Source organism: Perissodus microlepis, chromosome 6 (genome assembly GCF_051167445.1).
Source record: "Perissodus microlepis isolate ML-2025 ecotype Zambia chromosome 6, ASM5116744v1, whole genome shotgun sequence".
NCBI lineage: Eukaryota > Metazoa > Chordata > Actinopteri > Cichliformes > Cichlidae > Perissodus > Perissodus microlepis.
In genome coordinates this window covers 39,666,352-39,690,616 of record NC_140466.1, presented here as the reverse complement: position 1 = coordinate 39,690,616, position 24,265 = coordinate 39,666,352, and the positions used below count along the sequence as shown (strand labels likewise).

At 39.1% G+C, this 24,265-nt stretch overlaps 1 protein-coding gene across 1 annotated transcript in view; it reads right to left on the bottom strand.

Moving 5' to 3' along the window:
• Nucleotides 1-4,169: 4,169 nt before the first annotated feature.
• vegfc (vascular endothelial growth factor c) overlaps nt 4,170-24,265 on the bottom strand; it is an 87,340-nt gene continuing 67,244 nt past the window's right edge. The window contains exons 5-7 of the mRNA XM_084932340.1: nt 22,736-22,878; nt 15,491-15,806; nt 4,170-4,673 (exon numbers count right to left, since the gene is read on the bottom strand). Coding sequence (XP_084788466.1) covers nt 4,565-4,673; nt 15,491-15,806; nt 22,736-22,878 — 568 coding nt within the window. The 3' untranslated portion in view covers nt 4,170-4,564. The remainder of the gene's footprint in view (nt 4,674-15,490; nt 15,807-22,735; nt 22,879-24,265) is intronic.

Sequence of the window (24,265 nt, the reverse complement as noted above, 5' to 3'; positions counted from 1 at the left end):
CCCTCTGGGTGCTCTCTTTGCTGTTTGCTGATGATAAGTTGGAAGTGATTGAGTCAGGTGAGCTTAAGTCAGGTGAGCAGTGACTGTCTATATTTCTTCTATTATGGCACCAGTCCTGAAGCACATAAGCACAGAGCCTACCACCCCTTCCCTTACCGGTTTCTTTGTTGCAGTCCTGGCAGTGTAATGTCCAGCCCAGTAACTCCACTAATGGCCTGCGGATGTTTGGATGGATTTAGAATTTAGTTACAATCAGTAGACTTCAAGACAAAGCACAAAGCGGTTGTACTAAATCTCTAATTGTAGCTCCTCGTTTTGTTTGCGAGGGTTCTGGCGTCGGTGAGGAAGATGGAGGCAGGGATTTGTGCTGTTATTTTTGCAGCTGGATGCAATAGCCAGCTCTGCATCCTCACTTTTGTTTCCTCTTCCTGCACCATCTGCGCTGCTTGCTGTTCCCGACAATAAACCACAGAGCAGTAGTTAAGAGCGCTGTGCAGCTGCATACGTCCATACAGAACCAAAATATGTGTGCCAAGAGAGCTGAAATCGGGATACTGACAAGATGATGGGACAATATGAAGCATTGCCCTGGTTATTGAAAAGCAGATTGTCCTGGATGATGTCTGTGACTTTCAAACTGTATTTGCCCTTTTGTTTGGACTCATCTATGCACTTAATGTGGATAAGTGCATAGATGGACTTTTGAAGTAATTCAAAGGGTGTTCATTGGTCTTGGTACCCATTGCTCTGCCTGGGTTAAGACGTTAAAGAATCATTTGCTGAAATACTGAAAAGTGCTCATGATAACAAAGCCTGTTCTCATGCTGGATTTTTTTCTTTTCTTTTTGTTTTACTGACCAAGTGATATGATTTGACTGTGACTTGGTCAATAAAGTAATGATGAAATCTTAGTGCATACACTGCAGTTATTTATTCTATGTTCATTCTAGAATGGAAAAAAGCAATATCTGACTAATATTTCAGAAATGTCCCATTTTGATATTGTAAAGATAAAACATATTGGTAGTGGCATTTTTATTTGGTATCTTAGCAGTTCTTGCTGAGGTAATATCTTTTTAACTTTGTTGCAGAGCTTTTCATGTGCACTACACTGAAGGGTAAAATATTAAAGTTTTATTCAGGAATGGTCAGTCACGCTACCTGTGGTCTTTGAGCAACTTCTTTTTGTTGTCAGATCATCCAGGGTTAGGATACAGTTAGATGCGATACCATTTCAATGGAATGTAGTTACTAGAGAACGAGTGTGAAATAAATCAGGAAGTCAAAAATAGTTACTGGGCCTGAATTATTATGTAATAAGTTGTTCATAATTGTCTCTTTCTTCTTAAATGTAATTCCAACACAGAAAAATACAGAAAAGTAACTGTTGACTTTGAAGTTATTATTGAAGTACTTATGAAAGATCCAACAACTATGAGGAGGTTCCTAATTCATACCCCTTCTTTAGTAGATGTGTATTTGCTTATTGTAACATGCTAGCCGATATGTCTGGTTCTGCGTTCAGGATGTATTAGAATTTAATGTTGGGTTTTTTTGTTGTTGTTTTGCTTTCATGTACTATCAAATAGGTGTTCTTAGGTTGTTGGGGGTTTTTTTATTCACTTTACATGGCAGAACTTTAGGGGTGACACAGGACTTTGTATTGCTAGAAAAACTCATTTTAAGGATGTATGTAGACCTAATAGAAATGGTATTTTTGGTTTACAGAAAAGTTTGCAAATTTTGATATTTAAAAGCCCATAGTGGAAAACTTTTCACGGTCCTTTTGTTTCAGCTTTTCCACAGCAAAACTGTACAGTTTCTAACTAAAAAATAAGGGCAACACTGCAAAAGATTTTTGAATATACTTAACTATCGAGCAGTGAAGCTAAACTAACAAAATACTTTAAGTTAAAAGTAATGTTCTCTTAACTAAAAATATGCAGTGCTGTTGTCGCATGTTGTCAATTTCTATACTATATATTAGTAGATAAATATTAGACATTCAAAGATTTTTAACTTAAGTACATGAGTTGATCTGAATAGAAATCTTAAGTTTAAAAAATGTGGCATAACACTATGACTGAACTTCTTAACCTAAGTCGACACAACATTATAGCCCTAACTGGAGTGAACTCAAAAATCCTTTGTTGCTTTGCTTTTTTAAGTTTATTCAAACTTTCTTCTACAGTGTTGTACAGTGTTGCTACAAAAGAATGGATCAGTGTTTAGGTTCGAGAGGTAGGCATTAAAGGTGTGAGATTACAAGGAAATAACTGGAGGCTTTGACAGTGTTTGTAACACTCACTATATTTTGCAATGCAGGAGCACAATAAACAACTTAGAAGACTACATTTACTGGGTAAAAATGAACGGTGATTCCAAACCAAATCAAATGTAAAAAATTTTTTAAATGCCACTACAAAGTAGGTATCGGTAGGATTTATACAAATAAAAACGTAATAACACAAGTTCTTTAAGTCTGTTCTCTCAAGTTCAAATTCGCTTCTTTACACTCAACTCCGGTCCAGTCAATACTTAGTCTGGCAACTTAGAAGAGGCCAGCATTGCGTTATTATCTTCTCCAAGATGCAGAGTATTCAGTATACCCAATGGTATTCGTCGTCAACGATGTGTAGGCTTCGTTTGCATGGCCGAGGAGAGGGAGGTCTGGGCTTCTCTGCTTAGGGTGCTCCCGGAACCCAGCCCCGGATAAGGGGAAGAAGATGGATGGATGGACGGATGGATAAATAAAATTGAATTGAACTGAATTGACTTCAACATTTAATATGCTAACTGAGGTCTGCGGTTTTTTTTTAAATGTAACTCTTGGGTTTTTGGAAGTTCTTTTGCTAATAGTAAATAATTTATACTTTATTTTTAATCAAAGATAAAATAAAAGTTAAATGAAAAATGAACTGAGTAATGAAAAGTATTCTTTCTGGATTTCGTGTGCATAGACATGATCCAGCAGTATTGTTATATAACTAGATTAAAAGGAGATTATGTAGAAATTGATTTTCATGTGAGAATGAACTGAGGATAGATCTAATTGAAGATAAATTGTATGAGCTTAATGAAACATGAAGTAAAATATAATATTATGTGACTGAACGTTCATATGTAACGGAATTTTCTATGTTAAGAAAAACATAGAAAAGAAGAAAATGTGATTAAGTGATTTTAAAATGTAAACTTTGTTTTAAATTATGCATGCGGAAAAGTCAGATAGTCAGATTATAAGGTGTGGCTGGAAATCAGGTGATTAGATGTGATTGGATGTCATCATAGGTGAGGTGTCAACTCAGAGGATGTGACATCCAGTTAGAAAGCAGGGAGAAAAGATGACCAGGTATAAAACTTTGTGCAGAAGAGATAAGTGGTTCTTCCCTTCATTTTCTGTAAAATGAGCATTTCAGACGATTGGATCTAATATGTTGACAGTTTGAAATGAAAGCCGAGCCCCAGAGGCAATCCCTGCCCAAACTGTGAACCTGCAAATTGGCTTTTTCTCTGCTCATTTTTTATAGAATCAAGAGGATTTGGATTTCTAAATAACAGAAAAGACAGAGATAAGTGTGATCCTCCTCACAAGATCTACTCAGAGTACGTTGATTAGATACGGGCAGAATAAATGCCATTGCCAGAGTATACAGTTTACATTTCATTTCTGTGTAAAAGGCTCAAACAACTTCTCTGTAAAATATCTACGTAATATCTATCAAACATGCCTTGCATCCTCAGAGTCACTAGCTGCAGACACTATTGTAATTGGAAAAACATGGTTCTTGATCATAATGTCTGTGTTTAGACATTGTAACAATAACACAGCGCTGCCACTATGGTTTGCCAGAGATCTTATTTGTGGAGTTTGAGTGTTCTCACTGGAACAGTGTGGACTTCTTCCGAGTATCCTCCCATGGGACATACATGCTATGTCATTTAAAATTACCAGTTACTATGAACATTTAAGGCTGTCTGTCTGTTTGTGTTAGCCCACCAATAAACTGGTGATCTGTTCTGTTGTGAAAGCTGAGATAACAGACTGGATAACAACCTAAATTAACAATATATAACATTCAGTATACTTTATTTCACACATATATTTTATATGATACAAAAATACTGATCGGTGTATTTTTATGAAAAATACAGAAATTGCAAGAAAGTTGAAAAATAACCTTTAATAAATTATATAATCAATATCTGACATAAGAATACTGCGACATAATTGATACAAAAACCCCTCAAATATTTTAAAAGAAATTACTTAGACAGTATCTTAGAAAAAGTGTCTTTCCTTCCAATGTTCATCTCAGATCAGTCTCCCATAAAAATATCTTTATATCAAAATCAGTGCATTTATCACCTTCAACTCATCAGTTTCCCATATCTTCATCCTAATCACTAAGGTTTCCCCACATTTTTTAAGGTCCACACACATAGCTGCCCCCACATCTAATAGGGATACTTATGACCAGCAGATCTGAGGAGAATGGGTGATAAATTGTTTTGGGTTTTTTTAAGTTTAATATAATCTTGTTAATGTCCCATAGCATGGAGGTTAGTCTAGCCTTCTCCAGTGGGATGGAACACAGCGACATACTTCATCGCTGAAGAAGAAACCTGGTTCACACCTTCGCCTTCTTACTTCACAGGAAGGCCTGAGGCAACTGCAATGAAAAAAAAAGAAGACAGGATTAGCTTCAAAACCACTAACAGTCCAGTGTAGGTCAGGATATGTATTGTACAGTTTTAGTTAGCTGTTTACATACACTCATAGGCATATATCATGCCTATATATACAGATACACACACACACATACATAAACATACACATACATACATATATATATATATATATATATATATATATATATATATATATATACATACATACATACATACATATATATATATACAACAGGGCTCGCAAAATCGCTAGCCTGACGTCCCGGGGCTAGCGATTTTTCCAGTCAGGCTACCAAAATCTATCTCTGCCCTGCCCGTCGGGCTGTCATAGGAAGGAAAAATATATGTCAATGATTTTGCATTCTTTCGGAAATGTAGCTGGGTAATTATGTCATTGGCATCGGTGAGCCACTGTCAATATGTGACATATTGAAATCGCGTTTGAATTTGCGCTTGTTTATTGCTTCCACTTTGCAATCGCACGAACTGTGTATAGAGAGCGACAGTACTGATTGGTGAGTGATGATAATTTGCGCACCAATTCCTCTGACATCGTCTTATCAATCGTTAGCTTACTATGCAAGCATGACAAGTGAAATCTCCCACAGCAAACTTAAACATGTGAGAGAATCGCGGAGAGAATCGCTGAGCGTTATGTGAGTGCCTGTGTAAAAGCAGCAGGATATATATTTTAGTTCTGCTGAGCCAAATAAGACAGGTCAGGGTGAAGAAGTGACAGCCAAAGAAAAGCCTACCACAAAACGGAAAAGTTATGACAAATCAGACTATAAGGCAAAAAGAAAGTGCAGCTTTATGGTTTCATGGACAAAAGAATTTCTGCGGCTGCAATATGACGAGCTAAATAACCAGGGCTGCACATAAGTGGTCCGCAGGTGCGCATTCGCTGTCAAAATAAAAAATGCGCACAAGATAAGAAGTTGCAGCGCGTGTTTAAGTAGGATAGGACATAGGATTTTCTGGAGGAGGACAGACATTTGTTTAGAACTCTTAAATATGTCGAAGAAGCAAGCTCCTTTAAGCAATTACTTTGGTTTTCCTCCACCTCCAAAGAAATGTCAGAAGGAGTCCGAACCGCAAAAGAAGCGCGTATTCTCGGAAAAGTGGTTGCAGGAGGTGAGCTGGCTTCAAACAAATGATGAACGCACAGAGATTTGGTGCAGAATGTGCCGTGAAAATCCCACTCTAGCGGACAAAAACACTGCCTTTTATATGGACGCAAACTCGCGTTGCAACTTCTTATCTGGTGCGCGTCTTTTATTTTGACAGCGAATGCGCACATGCGGACCACTTATGTGCACCCGTGTAAATAACATAATGTTCTGCCGGGTGTGTTGTTGGTTTTCCCTCGATTTCTCGATATTTCATTTTCTTATCGTTGCCCAACATTATACCGGTATTACCGTGAACTGTATGATATGGCCCAGCCCTACTGACTACGGATACTGACTACAGAATGGAGCAGTTGTCAGCCAGCTCCTCTACATGAATGACATCGAGCTGTATACCAAGAGTGAACATCGATTCAGTGATATAACCTACTAGGATCTACAGCAATAAAATTGGAATGTCGGACTGAAGAATTGTAGTCAGATGGTAACGAAGAGAGGGAACATAGTCTGAGGGGATTGCACTACCAGACTGAAGGATTGGAAACATCGAGGACAGCTACAAGTACCTGGGAATACCACAGGCAAATGGGAACCACAAAGAGGCTACTAAGAAAGCCACAACCACCAAGTACCTGCAGAGGGTTAGGCAAGTCCTGAGGAGTCAGTTGAACGGGAAGAAAAAGATCTGGGCAATCAACACCTGCGTCCTGCTGGTGATCAGGTACCCTGCTGGGATGATAGCCTGGCCGAAGGAGGAGATAGAAGCCACTGACATCAAGAGAAGGAAGTTCCTTACCACCCATGGAGAGTGTCACCCCATAGGAGATGGAAGGACTAGTGAGTCTCAGAACCACTGTTCAGGATGAGACACCAAACATCCATGAAGATCACCATAATTGGCTGTGTGCTTAGTAAATACCTCAGGCAGCAGAAACCTGAGAAATAAGAGAAGCAAGGAGAAGAATTATCATGGAAGGACAGGCTTCTGCACGGTATGTACCACCAGCCGATATAGGAAATGACTGACACCCAGAAATCCTACCAGTGGCTGAACAAAGCTGGACTGAAAGATAGCGCGTAGGGACTAATTATGGTAGAACAGGAACAAGCTCTGAGCACAAGATCCATCGTCACTGGGATCCACCCAGCAGGGCGCAAGATGCTTGCAGGCAGGGAATACATGGAACGCCATAACCAAGTGGCTGGCATAACATCTGTGCCGAATATGGCCTGGAAGCCCCGAGGTCAAAATGGGAGACGCCCCAACGGGTGGTCGAGAATGACCGTGCTAAGATCCTATGGGACTTCCAGATACAGATGGACAAAATGGTGATGGTTAACCAATCAGATGGGGAGATATGTGACACACAAAGTGGGTAAAATTAAATAACTGTATGGCATGCTCAAAGTAACTAATGAGCATGTCAACTTTTTTCTATTGACATGACATTTTTTCCTAATGTCAATAACAACCCATCCAATCCGCACGTAACAAAATCAAACCATAGATGTCCATAAATTCAGATGCCCATAAATTATGTGTAATAATGAGAAATGACATAGGGAAAAGGTACTGAACACACAAAGAAAGGGAGGTGCAAAAAAGCACAGAAAATCATGGCACCGGCTGAAATTTATTATCAGAACTAAAATCAGCTGGTTCTGTCTAATGGCCTCCAAATAATGGCCTATAAAAAGTGCCTCTTTACCAAGACACAAGAAACAGCTCATGATGGGTAAAATCAAAGCCATCTCTCAAGACCTTTTCAACCTTAGTTTTGCAAAGCATACTGATGGCAATGTTTACACAAGAATTTCTCTTTCTATAAAACTATTAAAAGAGCCATAATTCAGAAGTGGTAAGAACATAATTTTACTATAAACCGGCAACAACCAGGTACTCACTGCAAGATTTCAGACAAAGGGTTTAAAAGGAATTATCAGAACAGTTGTCCAAGAACTAAGGATCACTTGTGGTGAGCAACATAAAATCCTGGAATCAGCAGGTACAATTGTTTCAAAGAAAACAATAAGTAATATGCTAGTTGCTATGGCCTGTATGCACGCTCACTGTGCAAGGCTCCATTGCTAAAGAAGAAAAGGGATGTGGAAGGGGGTTTAAATTTAGCTGAACAACATTTAGATAGGCCTGTGAAATACTGGGAGAATACAGTCTGGTAGGATGTGACCAAAACTAAACTCTTTGGATGCCATAATACTCACCATGTTTGGAGTTCACAATATACTGCATATCTACAAATATACTTGGGCTCATACAGTCCCAATCAAAAGTTTAAGACCACTTGAAAAATGGCAAAAAAAATATCATATTTTGCATGGTTGCATCTTAACAAGGTTTTGAGTAGAGCTTCTTCATGCAACAAGAAGAAATGGGAGTGAGACAAAACATTTTTTAACAACCCCCCCAAAACAGAAATCAAAGTTCCAAACATGACCTCAGTAATGAGTAGCTCCACCGTTATTGTTGATCTCTTCAAAAATTTGTTGCAGCATGCTTGATGCAAGCGTTTCCATGAGGTGAGTGGGAACATTTCTCCAAGTGGTGAAGACAGTCACATGAAGGGCATTTACTGTCTGGAACTGTTGTCTATTTTTGCAAACTTCCATTGCCATCCATCTCCTAAGGTTCTCAATTGGATTTACATCAGGGGAACATGCAGAATGGTCCAAAAGAGTGATTATTCTCCTGGAAGAAGTCCCTTGTCCTGCAGGCATTGTGTACTGTAGCGTTGTCTTGTTTAAAAACCCAGTTGTTACCACACAGTCATGACGGATGCTCTCTGCAACATCTGGACATAGCCAGCAGCCGTTTGATGCTCCTGCACCTCCTGAAGCTCCATTGTTCCACTGAAAGAAAAAGCACCTCCACTGTGGTGTGTGGAAAACATCTCAGGTGGGATCTGCATGTCATGCCAGTAACACTGGAAACCATCAGTACCATCAAGGTTAAATTTTTTTCTCATCAGAGAATAAAACTTTCTTTCACCTTTCAGTGTCCCATGTTTGGTGCTCTCTTGCAAAGTCCAAACGGTCAGTTCAGTGGCACATTTTTGCACAGATTTGACATTTTAAAGGTATGTGGTCCTAAACTTTTGATCAGCTGTTAGACAGCCTGTTTCAGTTTAAGCGTTGTTTTCAATAAATTGCATGCTCAAAAAAATGTTTTGTCGCACTCCCATTTCTTCTTGTTGCAGGTTAAGATCCAACCATACGATTTTTTTTTTTTGCCTTTTTTCAAGTGGTCTTAAACTTTTGATTGGGACTGTATATATCCCTGTACATATGTGTAATAAGTGTTCTGTGTCCCAGAAGCCTGCAAGTTCTCACTTCAGCCAACACGGCTTTAAGACAAACACTTTCCTGTATGTTAAAAAGGTCAAAGGTTACAAATAGTAGCCCAAACTACTCCCTTTAGAGTTACCAAATGATTTATAGCCAATGCCAGATTTACCAGAGCTTTCAACACAACAGAACAATGTGAATGTTTAAATTTCTTACTTTCCATCTTGATGCAATTAATCTTCTTTGAAATTATCTGGAGTTTTTTAGCCTAATAAGAAAAAAGTCAAATAACTGACTACTTAGCTATTTTGGATATAAAAAAAAATGTTCATATCTCAGTCATAATTGGCAACAGAAAAAGAGCTTACATATCTTAAAATGATATGTCCTAGCTCATGTTTGGTTGACTATAACCTAAAACGTAGGCCTCATTGTCCAAACAGACATACAAGCCTTGTAGTCAAGGAAGTTTAAGGAACAAACAATGATCTAATCCTTTATTATACATACTTTATCATTATAAATTCTGCAATCGCCCATGCTTTTTCAGCTGCACAGGGTCTCACGTGGTGAATGACAGAATATTTAGTTGCTGTTACTTAATACGACCAATAAACCCCCTTTGAAATACACAGATGAGTTCAAATGGACAAGCATAATTTCTTTTAGACGCATGTTCATAGTTACATATGCATAATGATCAGATCCCAGACACTAGATTCCTACTGTTATGTTCTACTCATAAATCACACTCAGACAGGGTCACAGTGGGTTGAAAGTGGACCAGATGGAAGGATGTGTGTGTATGTGTGCACGTTTCCTCCTGTGCCATAGAGGAAATGGTTAACTGACAGCTAGGAGAAGTCATTAGCACACTAGGGTCTTGTGTTACACACCGTTGTACTGCAACAAACCCCTACATACTGGTGTGGGATCAGTGCCTTACACAGTGCCACTAACATCCTGAAGGTTTGAGTGTGTGCATTTATGTGTAGCTGTAGAGATCTTTTCCATGAAAGTGAAAAAAATGAATTGCAAAGTACATCATTAATTAAAAAATACTTGGTACATACAGTAAATTTGCTAAAATGTTTATACCAGCATGCTTCACCTACCAAATCAGTAAGCTAAGGAGTGAGGAGTCACAAAACACTGGCCAGAAAATAGAAAAGAAAGCTTTTATTATTGCATGTAGAGGTCTGGGCATTCCTCGCTACACTGTACAGCATACATTACATTGTTAAGTTTCTAAACACAAACTTAACAATGTAGACATAGAAGAGCCACCTCCACGGGACAAGACTCAGTCCATCTGCATCTAAAGGACAAAGGCCACTCTTTCGAGGATGTCAATATTCACATTTTGGACAGAGAGGACAGATGAGTTCGAAAGAGGAGTGAAAGAAGCCATTTACGTCCACTGTGAGCGACCATCTTTGAACAGAGGCGGTGGTTTACAACACCAGCTGTCTGCCATCTATAATCCAGTTTTGAGATCCTTCCCAGATGCCTTAATGCCCACTCACATCCTGGGCCATCTGACCTCAGGAAATCACATGATAGGGTGGGGCTAGGTTTCACAATGAGCTCACCTGAAACCTTGGCTGATTCTGACCTACACCCGTTTTTACACCTTGGCTCATGTGATTAGGTAGAGGATCATTAGGGGGTCCTTTTGTCCCTCTCAGGGGGATTATCCCACAGGGCTTAAATCTGGGACTCTACACCATTTGACCCTAGAACTGAAGAAGCTTCTCGGATGAGAGGTGAAACGTCTTCAAGCAACTTAAAGAAGTCCAGACGGTTTTCTTTCCAAGCTCCTTAGACAACAGGGTAACACAGCTGGGCCTAATCTGACATAACAAGACAGGGAAGAAGCAATACACTAACACAGGACACAGCTCTATCAAAATAAAACAGGAAACATGAGACACAGACTAAGACGCAAACTTGACACTGTGATCAGTGAAGAACAGACATGAGAACACAACTAACTTGACATGACACATGGAACACAGGGGAGGCACAGTAACAAAACTAACAAATATAACCGGGGCATAACTAAGGAACCTCGAAATACAAATGACCGTACCAAAAATGACACCAAATCAAAGATTATTCAAAATCAGAAACTGTCATAAACACTGGGTCCCCAGACTCAGGACCATGACACAGCCACTATAAAACTTATGATTTTATAAAATATGATGCAATGCTGTCGATTAAATCAAGTATTAAGTGCTTAAAATAAACTCAATCTAAACATCTGCAACAGTAATATTAATCCATATAACACTGATGGTAACACCTTGCTGCAAAATAATAAAGATAGAAAATAAGTACTTTTACTTTTGATCATTTATGGAAAATAAATTTATTGTAGCCATTATCTAACTCTCTATGAATAGTACTCATGGTCACTGATCAATGGTCATATTAATAATAATGAAAGTGAGCTTGAAACTCATTGTTAGCTAGTGATCTGATCCTAGTTTTAGTCATTGTGCATCTGGACCATGTATAAATCCAGGCATTTTTCCTACTGAAAATGCAAATGATTTTTTGTGATTTGGCACTATATAAATAAAACTGAATTAAATTGAACTGAAAACACTGCATCCAGAACAACAAAAACAACTTTCTAGGAAACCCTTCCCTAGTTTATTGACCATGAATCAAAACTAATAACCTGATGTTTTCTTTGAAGTTATTTTGGTCCCTGTTGGTTTCTTCTTCAGTGTGCATCACCCGTCCTTGAAGCAATAAATCATTCCAACTTATACTGCTACCTCAAGCCTCGACCATAGGTACAATATCCTATTTTTGGACATCTGTGTTTGGTTTATGCCTCATGTAAAAGAGCTTTCTGTCATACTGTTAGGTTATCTGAACATAAATCTTGTCCAAATGTATATAAAGTCTCTGAATGTTGATCTAGGAAAACCTGTAGGCTTATAATAACTTTACAAACCTTTCCAAAATGATCTATTTTCTATCTATTTTTGAATATTTTGCATCTGGTGATCTCTTTTAGTCAAATCTGTCATGATCCTGGGTCTTTTGACCCAGCATTTTTGAGTTTTAGTTTATGTTTAAGCCCTTCAGGTTTTCTAAGTTCATTTTTTATCATGCCTAGGTTGTTATAGTTCTTTGTTATTAGATTCCCCTTGTGTCTTCCACCCATGTTAAGTCTCCCTTGCCCTTCACGTGTTTCACGTCTGTGTCTTACGTTGTCTAGTTCAGGTTGTCATGTCTGCGTCTTATGTTTCCTGTTTTATTTTGAAGAGGTCTGGTGTTCCTGTGTTCATCGTGTTTAGTTTTACTCTTCCACTGTGACGTCGTTATGTTCATGTGTGTCAGCTGTCCCCCATGTGTTCCCACTTCTCTCATTAGCCTCCTGTGTGTATTTAGTCTGTGCGTTCTCATTCAGTCTTTGTCGGATCGTCTGTGTTGTTCCCATGCCAAGTCCTGCGTTCAGGTTTTCATATACAGGGAGTGCAGAATTATTAGGCAAATGAGTATTTTGTCCACACCATCCTCTGCATGCATGTTGTCTTACTCCAAGCTGTATAGGCTCGACAGCCTACTACCAATTAAGCATATTAGGTGATGTGCATCTCTGTAATGAGAAGGGGTGTGGTCTAATGACATCAACACCGTATATCAGGTGTGCATAATTATTAGGCAACGTCCTTTCCTTTGGCAAAATGGGTCAAAAGAAGGACTTGACAGGCTCAGAAAAGTCAAAAATAGTGAGATATCTTGCAGAGGGATGCAGCAATCTCGAAATTGCAAAGCTTCTGAAGCGTGATCATCGAACAATCAAGCGTTTCATTCAAAATAGTCAACAGGGTCGCAAGAAGCGTGTGGAAAAACCAAGGCGCAAAATAACTGCCCATGAACTGAGAAAAGTCAAGCGTGCAGTTGCCAAGATGCCACTTGCCACCAGTTTGGCCATATTTCAGAGCTGCAACATCACTGGAGTGTCCAAAAGCACAAGGTGTGCAATACTCAGAGACATGGCCAAGGTAAGAAAGGCTGAAAGACGACCACCACTGAACAAGACACACAAGCTGAAACGTCAAGACTGGGCCAAGAAATATCTCAAGACTGGTTTTTCTAAGGTTTTATGGACTGATGAAATGAGAGTGAGTCTTGATGGGCCAGATGGATGGGCCCGTGGCTGTTATTGGTAAAGGGCAGAGAGCTCCAGTCCGACTCAGACGCCAGCAAGGTGGAGGTGGAGTACTGGTTTGGGCTGGTATCATCAAAGATGAGCTTGCGGGGCCTTTTCGGGTTGAGGATGGAGTCAAGCTCAACTCCCAGTCCTACTGCCAGTTTCTGGAAGACACCTTCTTCAAGCAGTGGTACAGGAAGAAGTCTGCATCCTTCAAGAAAAACATGATTTTCATGCAGGACAATGCTCCATCACACGCGTCCAAGTACTCCACAGCGTGGCTGGCAAGAAAGGGTATAAAAGAAGAAAAACTAATGACATGGCCTCCTTGTTCACCTGATCTGAACCCCATTGAGAACCTGTGGTCCATCATCAAATGTGAGATTTACAAGGAGGGAAAACAGTACACCTCTCTGAACAGTGTCTGGGAGGCTGTGGTTGCTGCTGCACGCAATGTTGATGGTGAACAGATCAAAACACTGACAGAATCCATGGATGGCAGGCTTTTGAGTGTCCTTGCAAAGAAAGGTGGCTATATTGGTCGCTGATTTGTTTTTGTTTTGTTTTTGAATGTCAGAAATGTATATTTGTGAATGTGGAGATGTTATATTTGTTTCATAGGTAAAAATAAATCATTGAAATGGGTATATATTTGTTTTTTGTTGAGTTGCCTAATAATTATGCACAGTAATAGTCACCTGCACACACAGATATCCCCCTAAAATAGCTAAAACTAAAAACAAACTAAAAACTACTTCCAAAAACATTCAGCTTTGATATTAATGAGTTTTGTGGGTTCATTGAGAACATGGTTGTTGTTCAATAATAAAATTATTCCTCAAAAATACAACTTGCCTAATAATTCTGCACTCCCTGTATATATGCCCGCCCAGCAGTCCTCCCTGTGTTCCAGAGGCTCAGGAGAGTTCAGTCCACAGCCATCATCTCCACCATCACTACTGCATGCATTTTAGTCTATAGCTCAGTCATTAGCTCTGTTAGCAGCCCAGTCCATAGTTCATTTTCCTGTGTTTCCGTTAGCTCAGCCCTTTGCCCACTGTGCAGCTCAGCCATCTCCCCAGTGTTCAGCTCCGTCATTTGTTCCACCACCCGCTCAGCCTTCTGTTCAGCCAGTGATCTCTGCCCCTACTGGTCCTGCATCTGCGTCAGCTGGAGGGCCCGAGGAGCCCGTCCAGCCACCTGCAGGGCCCGAGGAGCCCGTCCAGCCACCTGCCACGTCAGCTGGAGGGCCCGAGGAGCCCGTCCAGCCACCTGCAGGGCCCGAGGAGCCCGTCCAGCCACCTGCCACGCCACCTGCGGCTCCGTCGCCTGGTCCAGCTTCTGCACCGCCTGGTCCAGCTACTGCACCTCGGAATAGCCGGCCACTTTCCGGGCCACCAGCTGGACGTCGCTGCCGTCCGCACGGTCGGCCACCAGAGCTGTTTCCACGCCGCTGCCGCCCGCACGGTCGGCCGCCAGAACTGTTTCCACGCCGCTGCCGTCCGCACGGTCGGCCGCCAGAACTGTTTAGACTCTGGTGCTGCTGTCCTCCAGGTTGGCCCACTGAATTGAGTTTTGGACTGTCCCCTGTGCTCCTGGTGGACATTTTGTTTTGGACTTTGTTTGGACTTTAGTCTGTGCGTTCTCATTCAGTCTTTGTCGGGTCGTCTGTGTTGTTCCCATGCCAAGTCCTGCGTTCAGGTTTTCATATATATATGCTCATCATCATTGCCATGTTTAGAGTTTTGTTTGTTTTTCTGTTTGCCAGGGTTTTTCATAGTTCGTGCTTCCTTTCTAGTTTACCCAGTTTAGGTTATTGCTTAGTTTGCATTGTTTTTGCCCTTTTATTTTGTACTGTTCTGTCTGCCTTAATAAACAGCTCATCATCAGTTAAGTTTGAGTTTTAGAATGTCTGTACCTGGGTCCACTCTTCACACTCCACGCAGTTTGCCTCGGCAAACTGTGACAAAATCTATGCGTCTAAAACTTTAAAAGACGTTGATTTAACGTGGCTGATAACAGTCTTTGGTGTATCTAATCGGTTATGTATAAGCTTAGACTTAATATTCACGCTGTTGATTGAAGACAAGGTTCTATCTATTCCAATCCCATTATTCTTGCCAACAATGTTATTTTAAATGAGTAAACGGCAGATGGAAGGTAGTGAACTTCTGACATCTTTCCTTACCTGCATGTGGCTTGGTGGAACCTCCTTCCTTTCAGGAAGCACTTATTTGGCGACTCATTGCATTCACAGGAGCACTTTGTCTTGTTGAGAGGCTGATGTCTTGGGCATGTCTTGCTGCATGTGCACTGACAGGTCTCCTTGTTGAATACATGGCTCTGTGGGCAGGATAGGCTAGGTGGCAAGTTGCAAACACACTGGCAGGTATTGCGATTCAAGTGATGGTTAGGACCACAGTCTTGAGTTTGGTGGCACACACACTGACAACTTTCCACGTCCAGTTTCTTATTGGGGCCACATAAATCTGCTGAGAATATGTCTGTAGAGTTGGAAGAAAGAGAGACACTGATGAAGTTGGTTACTTAAACTTAGCATGAACTACATAGATCAGCACAAACTGATGGCCAAACATTCTACTTCAGGATTTTCTGGTACAGAGCAGAATTACTTTCTCACACAGATCCAGTTGGAATAGAATAGATTGAACAGAATTTTTTTTCCATTAATAGATTTCCATTAAATACACTGCAGAGTCCTGGCCTGACGAGGTAGCTCTTCTGTGTTGTGCCATCCGCTTCGCCAGAGGTTGTTTGGTTTCCCCGCTGTATAAATCCTGGCAATCCTCCTGGCAATTAACAGTGATAATATAATATAATATATAATATAGTGTACTATATTACTCTGTTTGTGTCGGGGGACCCGATCCTTGGGGTGGACCAATTTTTGGCGCAGCGTGCTTTGGGGTTTAAAAGCCACAGAGACCCGGTGTTTAGAAAAAATGCGTCTCAACTGTTCCGATACTCCTGACACGTACGGGATCACTACAGGTTTTCTCTTAGGCAACGGTTGTCCATTTTTACATGAAAAGGGAAAAACCATCTCTGAATCGAGGAGGGGGCTTAAGGGTACATCTTTCTAGTGATGGGATTTCCGGCTCTTTTTAGAGAACCGGCTCTTTCGGCTCGGCTCCCAACCGGCTCTTCAGGTTGTTTTGTTGCTTTAATTAATTTATTATTAACAATAATATAAAATTATGCACAAAAGGAATTACTGATGTAAAAAAAAAGTGGTTTTATTTACATATGCTTAAATATAAATATATGCGGTGGCCCATAGAGACAAAGCACGTACAAACTCCAAAACACATTTCTAGCGTTAACTGAACTTCCAAAACAGAGCTACCTAGATCACTTAAATTATACAATTGAAAGCATATGTGTATTGTTTGTGTATTTATACACAAGCACTCATATATATATTCAAATGATTTAAAAAAAAAATGTTAATTTACCTGTTACTACCACACACCAAATCCGGTCATTGGTACTTCCTGGCTTGTGTAGCCACTAGGTAACAAATGCTCAACACTTCGCCTAGCATCCTGGAGCACTTCTGTTGTGTTTTGTACATGTTTTGGAGTTTTTACGTGTTTTGGAGTTTCTACCTGTTTTGGAGTTTGTACGTGCTTTGACTCTAGGGTACCGTAAATATACTTTTATTTATTCACTCCACATAAAATGTAATAAAGAAATCATATAATACAAAAACCAACTATTCACATTTCAACTTTTAAATATTTAAATTTTCAGCTTTTTCCTTTTAACAATTTAAAGTGAAACAACACAAAACACTGCAAACCACAACACAATTAAATAGAAATTACAATATGAAAACAAAAGGAAGATGCACATTCTCTGTCATATGGGCCTGCATGAATAAACTTTCTGAATCCTTTATCATCTGCAACTGAAAATAGTTGTGGATGATTACTATACCTTTCTAATGTAACGTTGTTGTCCCTGGCTCTCTTTCTCTCTCTCCCTCCCGCTCTGTTCCTGTGCTACTGCGAGTGTAACTACCGCCCCTCCCCCCTCTTCCCAGCGCAAAGCACAAGGCTCGCATGCGGAGTGAAATGTAAAAAAAGTGCAAGAGGGAGGGTGAGAGAAAGAAAAAAAAAAAAAACAACAACCCACGGCTCGCGATGAGGAGCCGGCTCGCGTCGTTCACGTCAAAGGTCCGGCTCTAAGAGCCATTTCGTTCTCGACCAACACATCACTACATCTTTCGCCATCTTACAATGCTGTGATTGCAGCCATTCCCCAACTCTCTGTGAATGGTACTCATGGCCATTGATCAGTGGTCTTTGATCAATGGTCATGAGAATTTGCATAATGATGATGGAACTGACTTCCCAGCCCATTGTTCCTTCAGTGGTGCTAGTTTCAGTCATAATGCAAATGTACTGTTTACAAGGTTGGGTGAAACCTGCAGTCAGCTGAGACTGAAGAAGTCACTTGGATGAGTGACGAAATGTTTCTCCCACTGAAAACGCTACGTTCAGATGAACAGAATCAACTTTTGGAGATTTACTTACCTGGATGATTGAGCATGCATCAAATAATAAATTGTGTTTAATGATGATTTAAATGTGATATATATGCAAAAAAAAAAAAGAAGAAAGAAGAAAAAAAACTATCAAATCAGAAATGGGACAAAAGCTTTTACATCACATGGGACAACACAGTGAAGAGCAACTACCTGAACTGTGCTCCCATCGAGGTCGATTATTTTGTTAATAGTATTACATGTCATTGCGTATGACTCTGAATACTGTGACACCTCTTAAAAAATCAAAAGAACTTGACTCTCTAGTATAACTCTCAAACATACACCTTAAAGCAGATGAACTATAAGCTAGAGAGGAAAGGGTGTCTCACTAATTTAGAAAATCTTCATTTAACCTGGAAAATGAGTTTGCTACTCCACAAGAAAAAAAGCTGCAGTAATTAAACCATTGCTTAAAAACCATCTAAGCTAATTATAGGTCAACATATAGACTCTAAAACAGCTAACTCATTATCTGCAGAAAAGTGGTTTATTTGCAGTTTCAGTCAGGTTTCAGAACTCATCACAGTACAGAGACAGCGTTAGTGAAAGTTACAAATGATCTGTTTATGGCCTCTGTGAACTCATCTCTGTGCTTCACCTGACCTCAGTGCAGTGTTCTATACTGCTGACCATAATATTTTATTACAAAGATTAGAGCATACACTAGGAATTAAAGGTACTGAGCTGCGGTGGTTTGAATCACATCTATTCTAATAGACTCCAATTTGTTCATGTAAATGGTGAGTCCTCCTCACAGACTGAAGTTAATTATTTAACAAATTTATCATTCTGCTCCTCACATACAAGGTCTTAAAACAATCAGGCCCCTTAACCTTGTACCATACCATCCTATTAGAGCACTTTACTATACAGTATAAAGCACCTTGAGATGACTGTTGTTGTGATTTAGCACTATATAATTTTTTTTTTATTTGAACTGAATTACACTGTGTATGTATCTGACTGAAGATAGATGGTAGATATTAATAACAATGACAACATATTTAAGGCAATAATAAAATAATTCAAAACGAACTGATTATCTGATTGTACAAATTTCAAATCATATAAGGGAAATAATTTTTTGAGAAGAATAAGTCAGCTAGGAGTGGCATGGTGGTTAGGACTGTTTCCTCACCAGAGATGGGCAGTAACGCGTTACTGTAATCTGATTACTTTTTTCAAGTAACGAGTAAAGTAAGGGATTACTATTGCAAAAACTGTAATTAGATTACCGTTACTTTCCCGTAGGAACGCTGCGTTACTGTGTTACTAAAACCGTGATTTTTTGAGAGAATGTCTCATGACAGTGACGTAAGCGAGTGCGACGTTAGTGACAACAGCTGTGTGCAGATCAACAATCGAGTGCAGGAGAGAGTATGAGCGTGCAGCGTTTAAAGTGTGGAAGTACTGATCTTACTTTGAGTTTGATTCCACAAAAAGTGACAAAAAATATTAGCGTCCGCTGTGCGTGGGAAGAAAACTTCTTTTTACAGCGAAAAAAAGCCCTAAACAAGCACCGAGTGCGCAACGACGTGATGGGAAATTCACAGAGAAACTTGCGGATTCTTCGACTGACCGCTGCACACACCTGCACCAGGGCAAACCTCCGCCTCCCCCACTCCTGCTTTATAGGTGAAAATAGAGCAACAGGACCGCTGAGTCTTTGATTTTATTTATTTTCTGCTGTGTTTTACTTGCATCTATTTGAAAGACTGAGTGTAAATCGTGTTTTTAAAAAGTAACTAAGTAACTAAGTAATTAATTACTTTTGAAAACAAGTAATCAGAAAAGTAACGGGATTACTTTTTTGGGGAAGTAATCAGTAATTAGTTACTGATTACTTTTTTCAAGTAACTTGACCAACACTGTTCCTCACAGCAAAAAGGTCATTGGTTTAAATCCACCATCTGGTTGGGGCCTTTCAGTGTGGGCTTTCTCCCTGTGTTTGCATGGGTTGTCCAGCTTCCTCCTGAAGCCATGTGCTTTTAGTGGGGAAGGGTAATTGGTGATTCTAAACTTGCCTCTAGGTGTGAGTATGAATGGTTGTCTATCTATATATATTTCACAATTCTAAACAAGAATAACACGTGAACTCTTGATATAGACCCTGCAGCTTTTTCAAAATTCATAAATGTACAGTACAGCCCACTGCTTCATATGTTGTGACTTAGCAAACTAACTTTGTCAAGAAGCAGTTGGAAACTGTTCCAGAACACTGGTTTACAAAGTTAAACCATTAATATATTACAAAAAAGAGCCAAGAGAGGGTGTTTGATTTGGGTTGGGGGATTTTATTTAATACTGAAAGAGGCTTGTAAAGTATTTGCATAATATTTCTAAAGAAACATGTAAAAACATGTTATTACGCATAATCACATTATGCTGCTGCATTGTGGTTTGGCTGACAGTCTTAGTTTTAATTCATTGTGACAGTCACTGGCAAATACACTCTGCACACATACATAAAAAAGACATCCTCATTATTATGAGTGAATAGTGTTATCATGTAAGGTTACTCTGAATTTCCTCTAATAGTTTTATCTAATCTAATTGAATCTCTCTACTCTAACCTTAAATACCAACAATAATATTTCACAGCCCACAGGCTTCATTATAGTCATTAGATTTCTAAACAAGGCTACAATACAGTCAACTCACAATAACTTACATGACATGAAAGAGGTTGTATAGGAATTTTGATGTTATAGTTTACCTGCACTATAAAGCCTAGCTTTCTGCCATGAACCTGGCTGCAGATGAAAATGAAACTTGTCTTTTCGATTCTAGAACTTTGCAACTGGTCTCATAGAAACTGCTAATTTGTCCTTTTTTCAGTTTATTGACTTTGTTGAATTTTTTGGTCTCAGTTGAATTTGCTTGTGTTGTTGTACATGTAGTGTTTTGTCAGTGACACCACTTTTGTAATTTTGCTCTGTACCCTGTGTCCAATTATTATGTGATTAAAATACATGCTTTCAATAGGTATTTTTAAAAGTACTGCATGAACTGTTTAGATATTACAGCTGTATTTACATATTGTTCCCATTTTTAAAGGTTCAACAGTCACTGCACAACATATTGTTCAATGTCAGGATTGTTATTGATGCTTGGATGAAAATCTATTTCACTTATTGTTTGGCTGAAGTCTACAACCCTGTGCCATCACAAATGCAGTATCTCCTCCATTGAGACACTGCCAGGCCTTTGCAGTCTGCCATAGTGTCAAGTACTACCCAGTGGGGTCCAAACCCTTTTCTAGGTCTCCGCAAAATAAACTGGACAAGCTGAGAGCCAGGATTACAACACAACGAGAAATAAGAGAGCTCTAATTTTCACTGAGACCTGGCTTTCAGAAAAAGTTCCAAGACTGCCGTTCAGATACAAATTCACTCCGTAACTTAAGTACATGCCACACAGAAACAACTATTGTCACAGCTGTGGCAGCAGTCGTGTGGTGTAGTGAAGGAAGGACCCAAACTGCTGGCACTGGCTGTGATGCGAGTAAGCTTTATTGCAGAAGGTGAACACAACAAAAGTGAGGGCAAAACTAAAACATAACCTAAACTGGAAACAGCTAAAGAACAAACCTAAAATCATACAAACACGGGATGAAGAGCAGAAATGGCACAGAGGATGTTGGGCAGAGAGACACAGAAATTACACTAGGCTACACAGACGACTTGGCTGAGGTGTCCTGTGGGAGCAACACCAGAGCTGGTGATACCACAAAGTAAACAAACTGATCAGGAAGACTTTGTTGTTGGCTGCAAACTGGAAACCTTTGGAGATGTTTCCAAAGGTTCTGGCTCTGTTTCCTCAAGGACAGATTCTTTTAGATCATGTTCAATAGTTTTTTACAATATATTTATCATATAATGCTTCATCATATATATATCGTATATATATATCATATGTCATATATATATGTTATATATCATATAACACTTTTGTTATTGTGACGAAAGAATTTCCCAAATATTTGATAAATGAATTATTTTCTATCTCATCTTAAAGTCCTGGCAGAGTATCTCAACGGAGGAGATACGCATTTGTGATAGCACAGGGTTGTAGACTTCAGTCAAACAATGAATGAAAAAGATTTTCATCCAAGAATCAATAACCTTTAAAAACCTTTAAAATGGGAACAATGTGTAAATAACTGTAATTCCTAAACACTTCATGCTGTTGTAGCCTTTTGAAAAAGGCTAGCCTTGTTGTAGCCTTTTGAAAAAGGCTACAAGGCTAACAAGGCTTTATCTATCCATGATGCCAGATGACTCACAACAATTAGTTTTACTGTAGGTACATGTTAAAGACATAAATTCTAAATTCAGATAAAAATTAGGTTGTTGTACTTGGTACTAAACATTTTAAAAACATGGTATCTAACTAGATCCTTACTCTGGATGGCATTCCGGCCTTTTTTGACCAGCATATGTCCTTCAATGTACACAACAAATATGCATATCTCTAAAATTAGAAACATTTTCTTCAGAGCCATAATGAAAAACTAGTTTATGCATTTATTACTTCTAGGCTGGACTGTTGAACAGTAGCTGATTTAATTAGAGTACTTTAATTTCACATGAATTAGGTGATGAGGTTTGATTTTAAGTAGTGCAACGACATGCAAAAGTAAGAACAACACAGTACCATTAACACTGCTTAGTACTGCAGATTTAACTTTGTGGAAGCAGATGATAATCTCTTGCTCTTATGCCTACTGCATGCCTGTCACCAGCTATAATTGTTGTTTTTCTTACTCTCTTTTTTTTTTTTTTCAAAATTGTTTGGGTAAAATAACCAACTGTAACTTTGCAGTATTTTCTTAAAAAATGAAAAAAAAGATACACTCACCAGTGTGCTGCTGGGAGGGCTTTGTAGGGAACACTAGTGGAGGAAGAGGATTGACATGCATACTGGCAGTGATACTGATGCACCTACATTGCCTGTTGCTCCAGGTCTGACCAAGAGGACACGTCCTGTTGGCTAATGGACACCTTCAATAGACGGAGACAAAAAGATTGATAATACTTAGTTAATCCACATGTTCTGAAATTTTGTTTCCTTTTTTCTGTGTTAGGCAATATAGATGTGCTCACTGGTTCACTCAGAATGCAGCAAAATGCAGCATCAAGAGAAAAGCCCATCACACAAACCATTGTGCAAGGTCTTTCTGCACCTTTGTGTTAGCAATATGCAAGAAAATCCTGAATTTAATTTTCCTGAATATATTAAATGATTTCATTCAACCTTATGTATTTTATATGATCATCAGTGATGAGCAGTCCTAAAACATTTGTAATGAGAGTGCCTTTGTTTATTTGTTCTCCCAAGTCTAGCCTTGGCACAGAGCCTTGGTAATTGGTCAAGAGGAAAATAATAATTTGGACACGCATTATGTGTATATATGGACAGAGAAGAGACAGATTATGATGGAAACGTCATGGATTTAATTATTATAACAAATACATTCCTCCTAATAGATCGTTTATGCTTTTTCAGTGCTGGGAAAAAGTATTTGTATATTTATCACTCTAATAAATGTGTAAGATCACCAAAAACATCTTACTATTAGATTGAGATAACCCAAGTAAATATGAAATACAGTTTGTAAATGATGAATTGATTTATGAAGGAAAAAATCTATACAAACCTACCTGAACCTATGTAAAAAAGTCAAATATTGTGCCAGTAGTCTAATGATCTGGGGCTGCTTTGGTGCTTCAGGACCTGTACGACTTGCTGTAATAAATGGAACCATGAATTCTGCTCTTTACCAGAAAATCCTGAAGGAGAATGTCAGGCCATCAGTTTGTGGCCTGTAGTCAGCCAGCTGTAATTAATCTGTGTCGTGGTCCAGGGTTTTAGACAGTGATTTGATAAGGTTTATAAATAAATAAATACTTTCTCGTCACTGCATGCAAAAAAAAAAAATACAACAAAATTTACTAAGCTGCCCTCACACCTAAGTTTACCCTAAAACTGATAACATAACAAAAATTAGCCAACTCATAGTCCAAAAAGACCAAGCAAAACTGTATGTACAGTGCAGGCATAAAAGACAACATTTTTTTCTTTTATGGACTTTCACTTCTTGCTATTATTTAACATTCTTTTTGGTTCTTCATTTGATCAATATTGTTTACTCTTGTTTATCATCGTTTACCAGATTTAAGTATCTTGATTCTTACTTCAGTTGTTTCATTTGTTTCAGTTTCTAGCTATGTTCATGAGCATTCTGCCTTTGGTTTATTTTGTAGACTTTCTTGGTCAAAGGAGCTTGCAAAGAAAAGCGTCTGGACTTCTTTAAGTTTACTTGAAGACGTTTCACCTCTCATCCGAGAAGCTTCTTCAGTTCTAAGGTCAAATGGTGGAGAGTCCCAG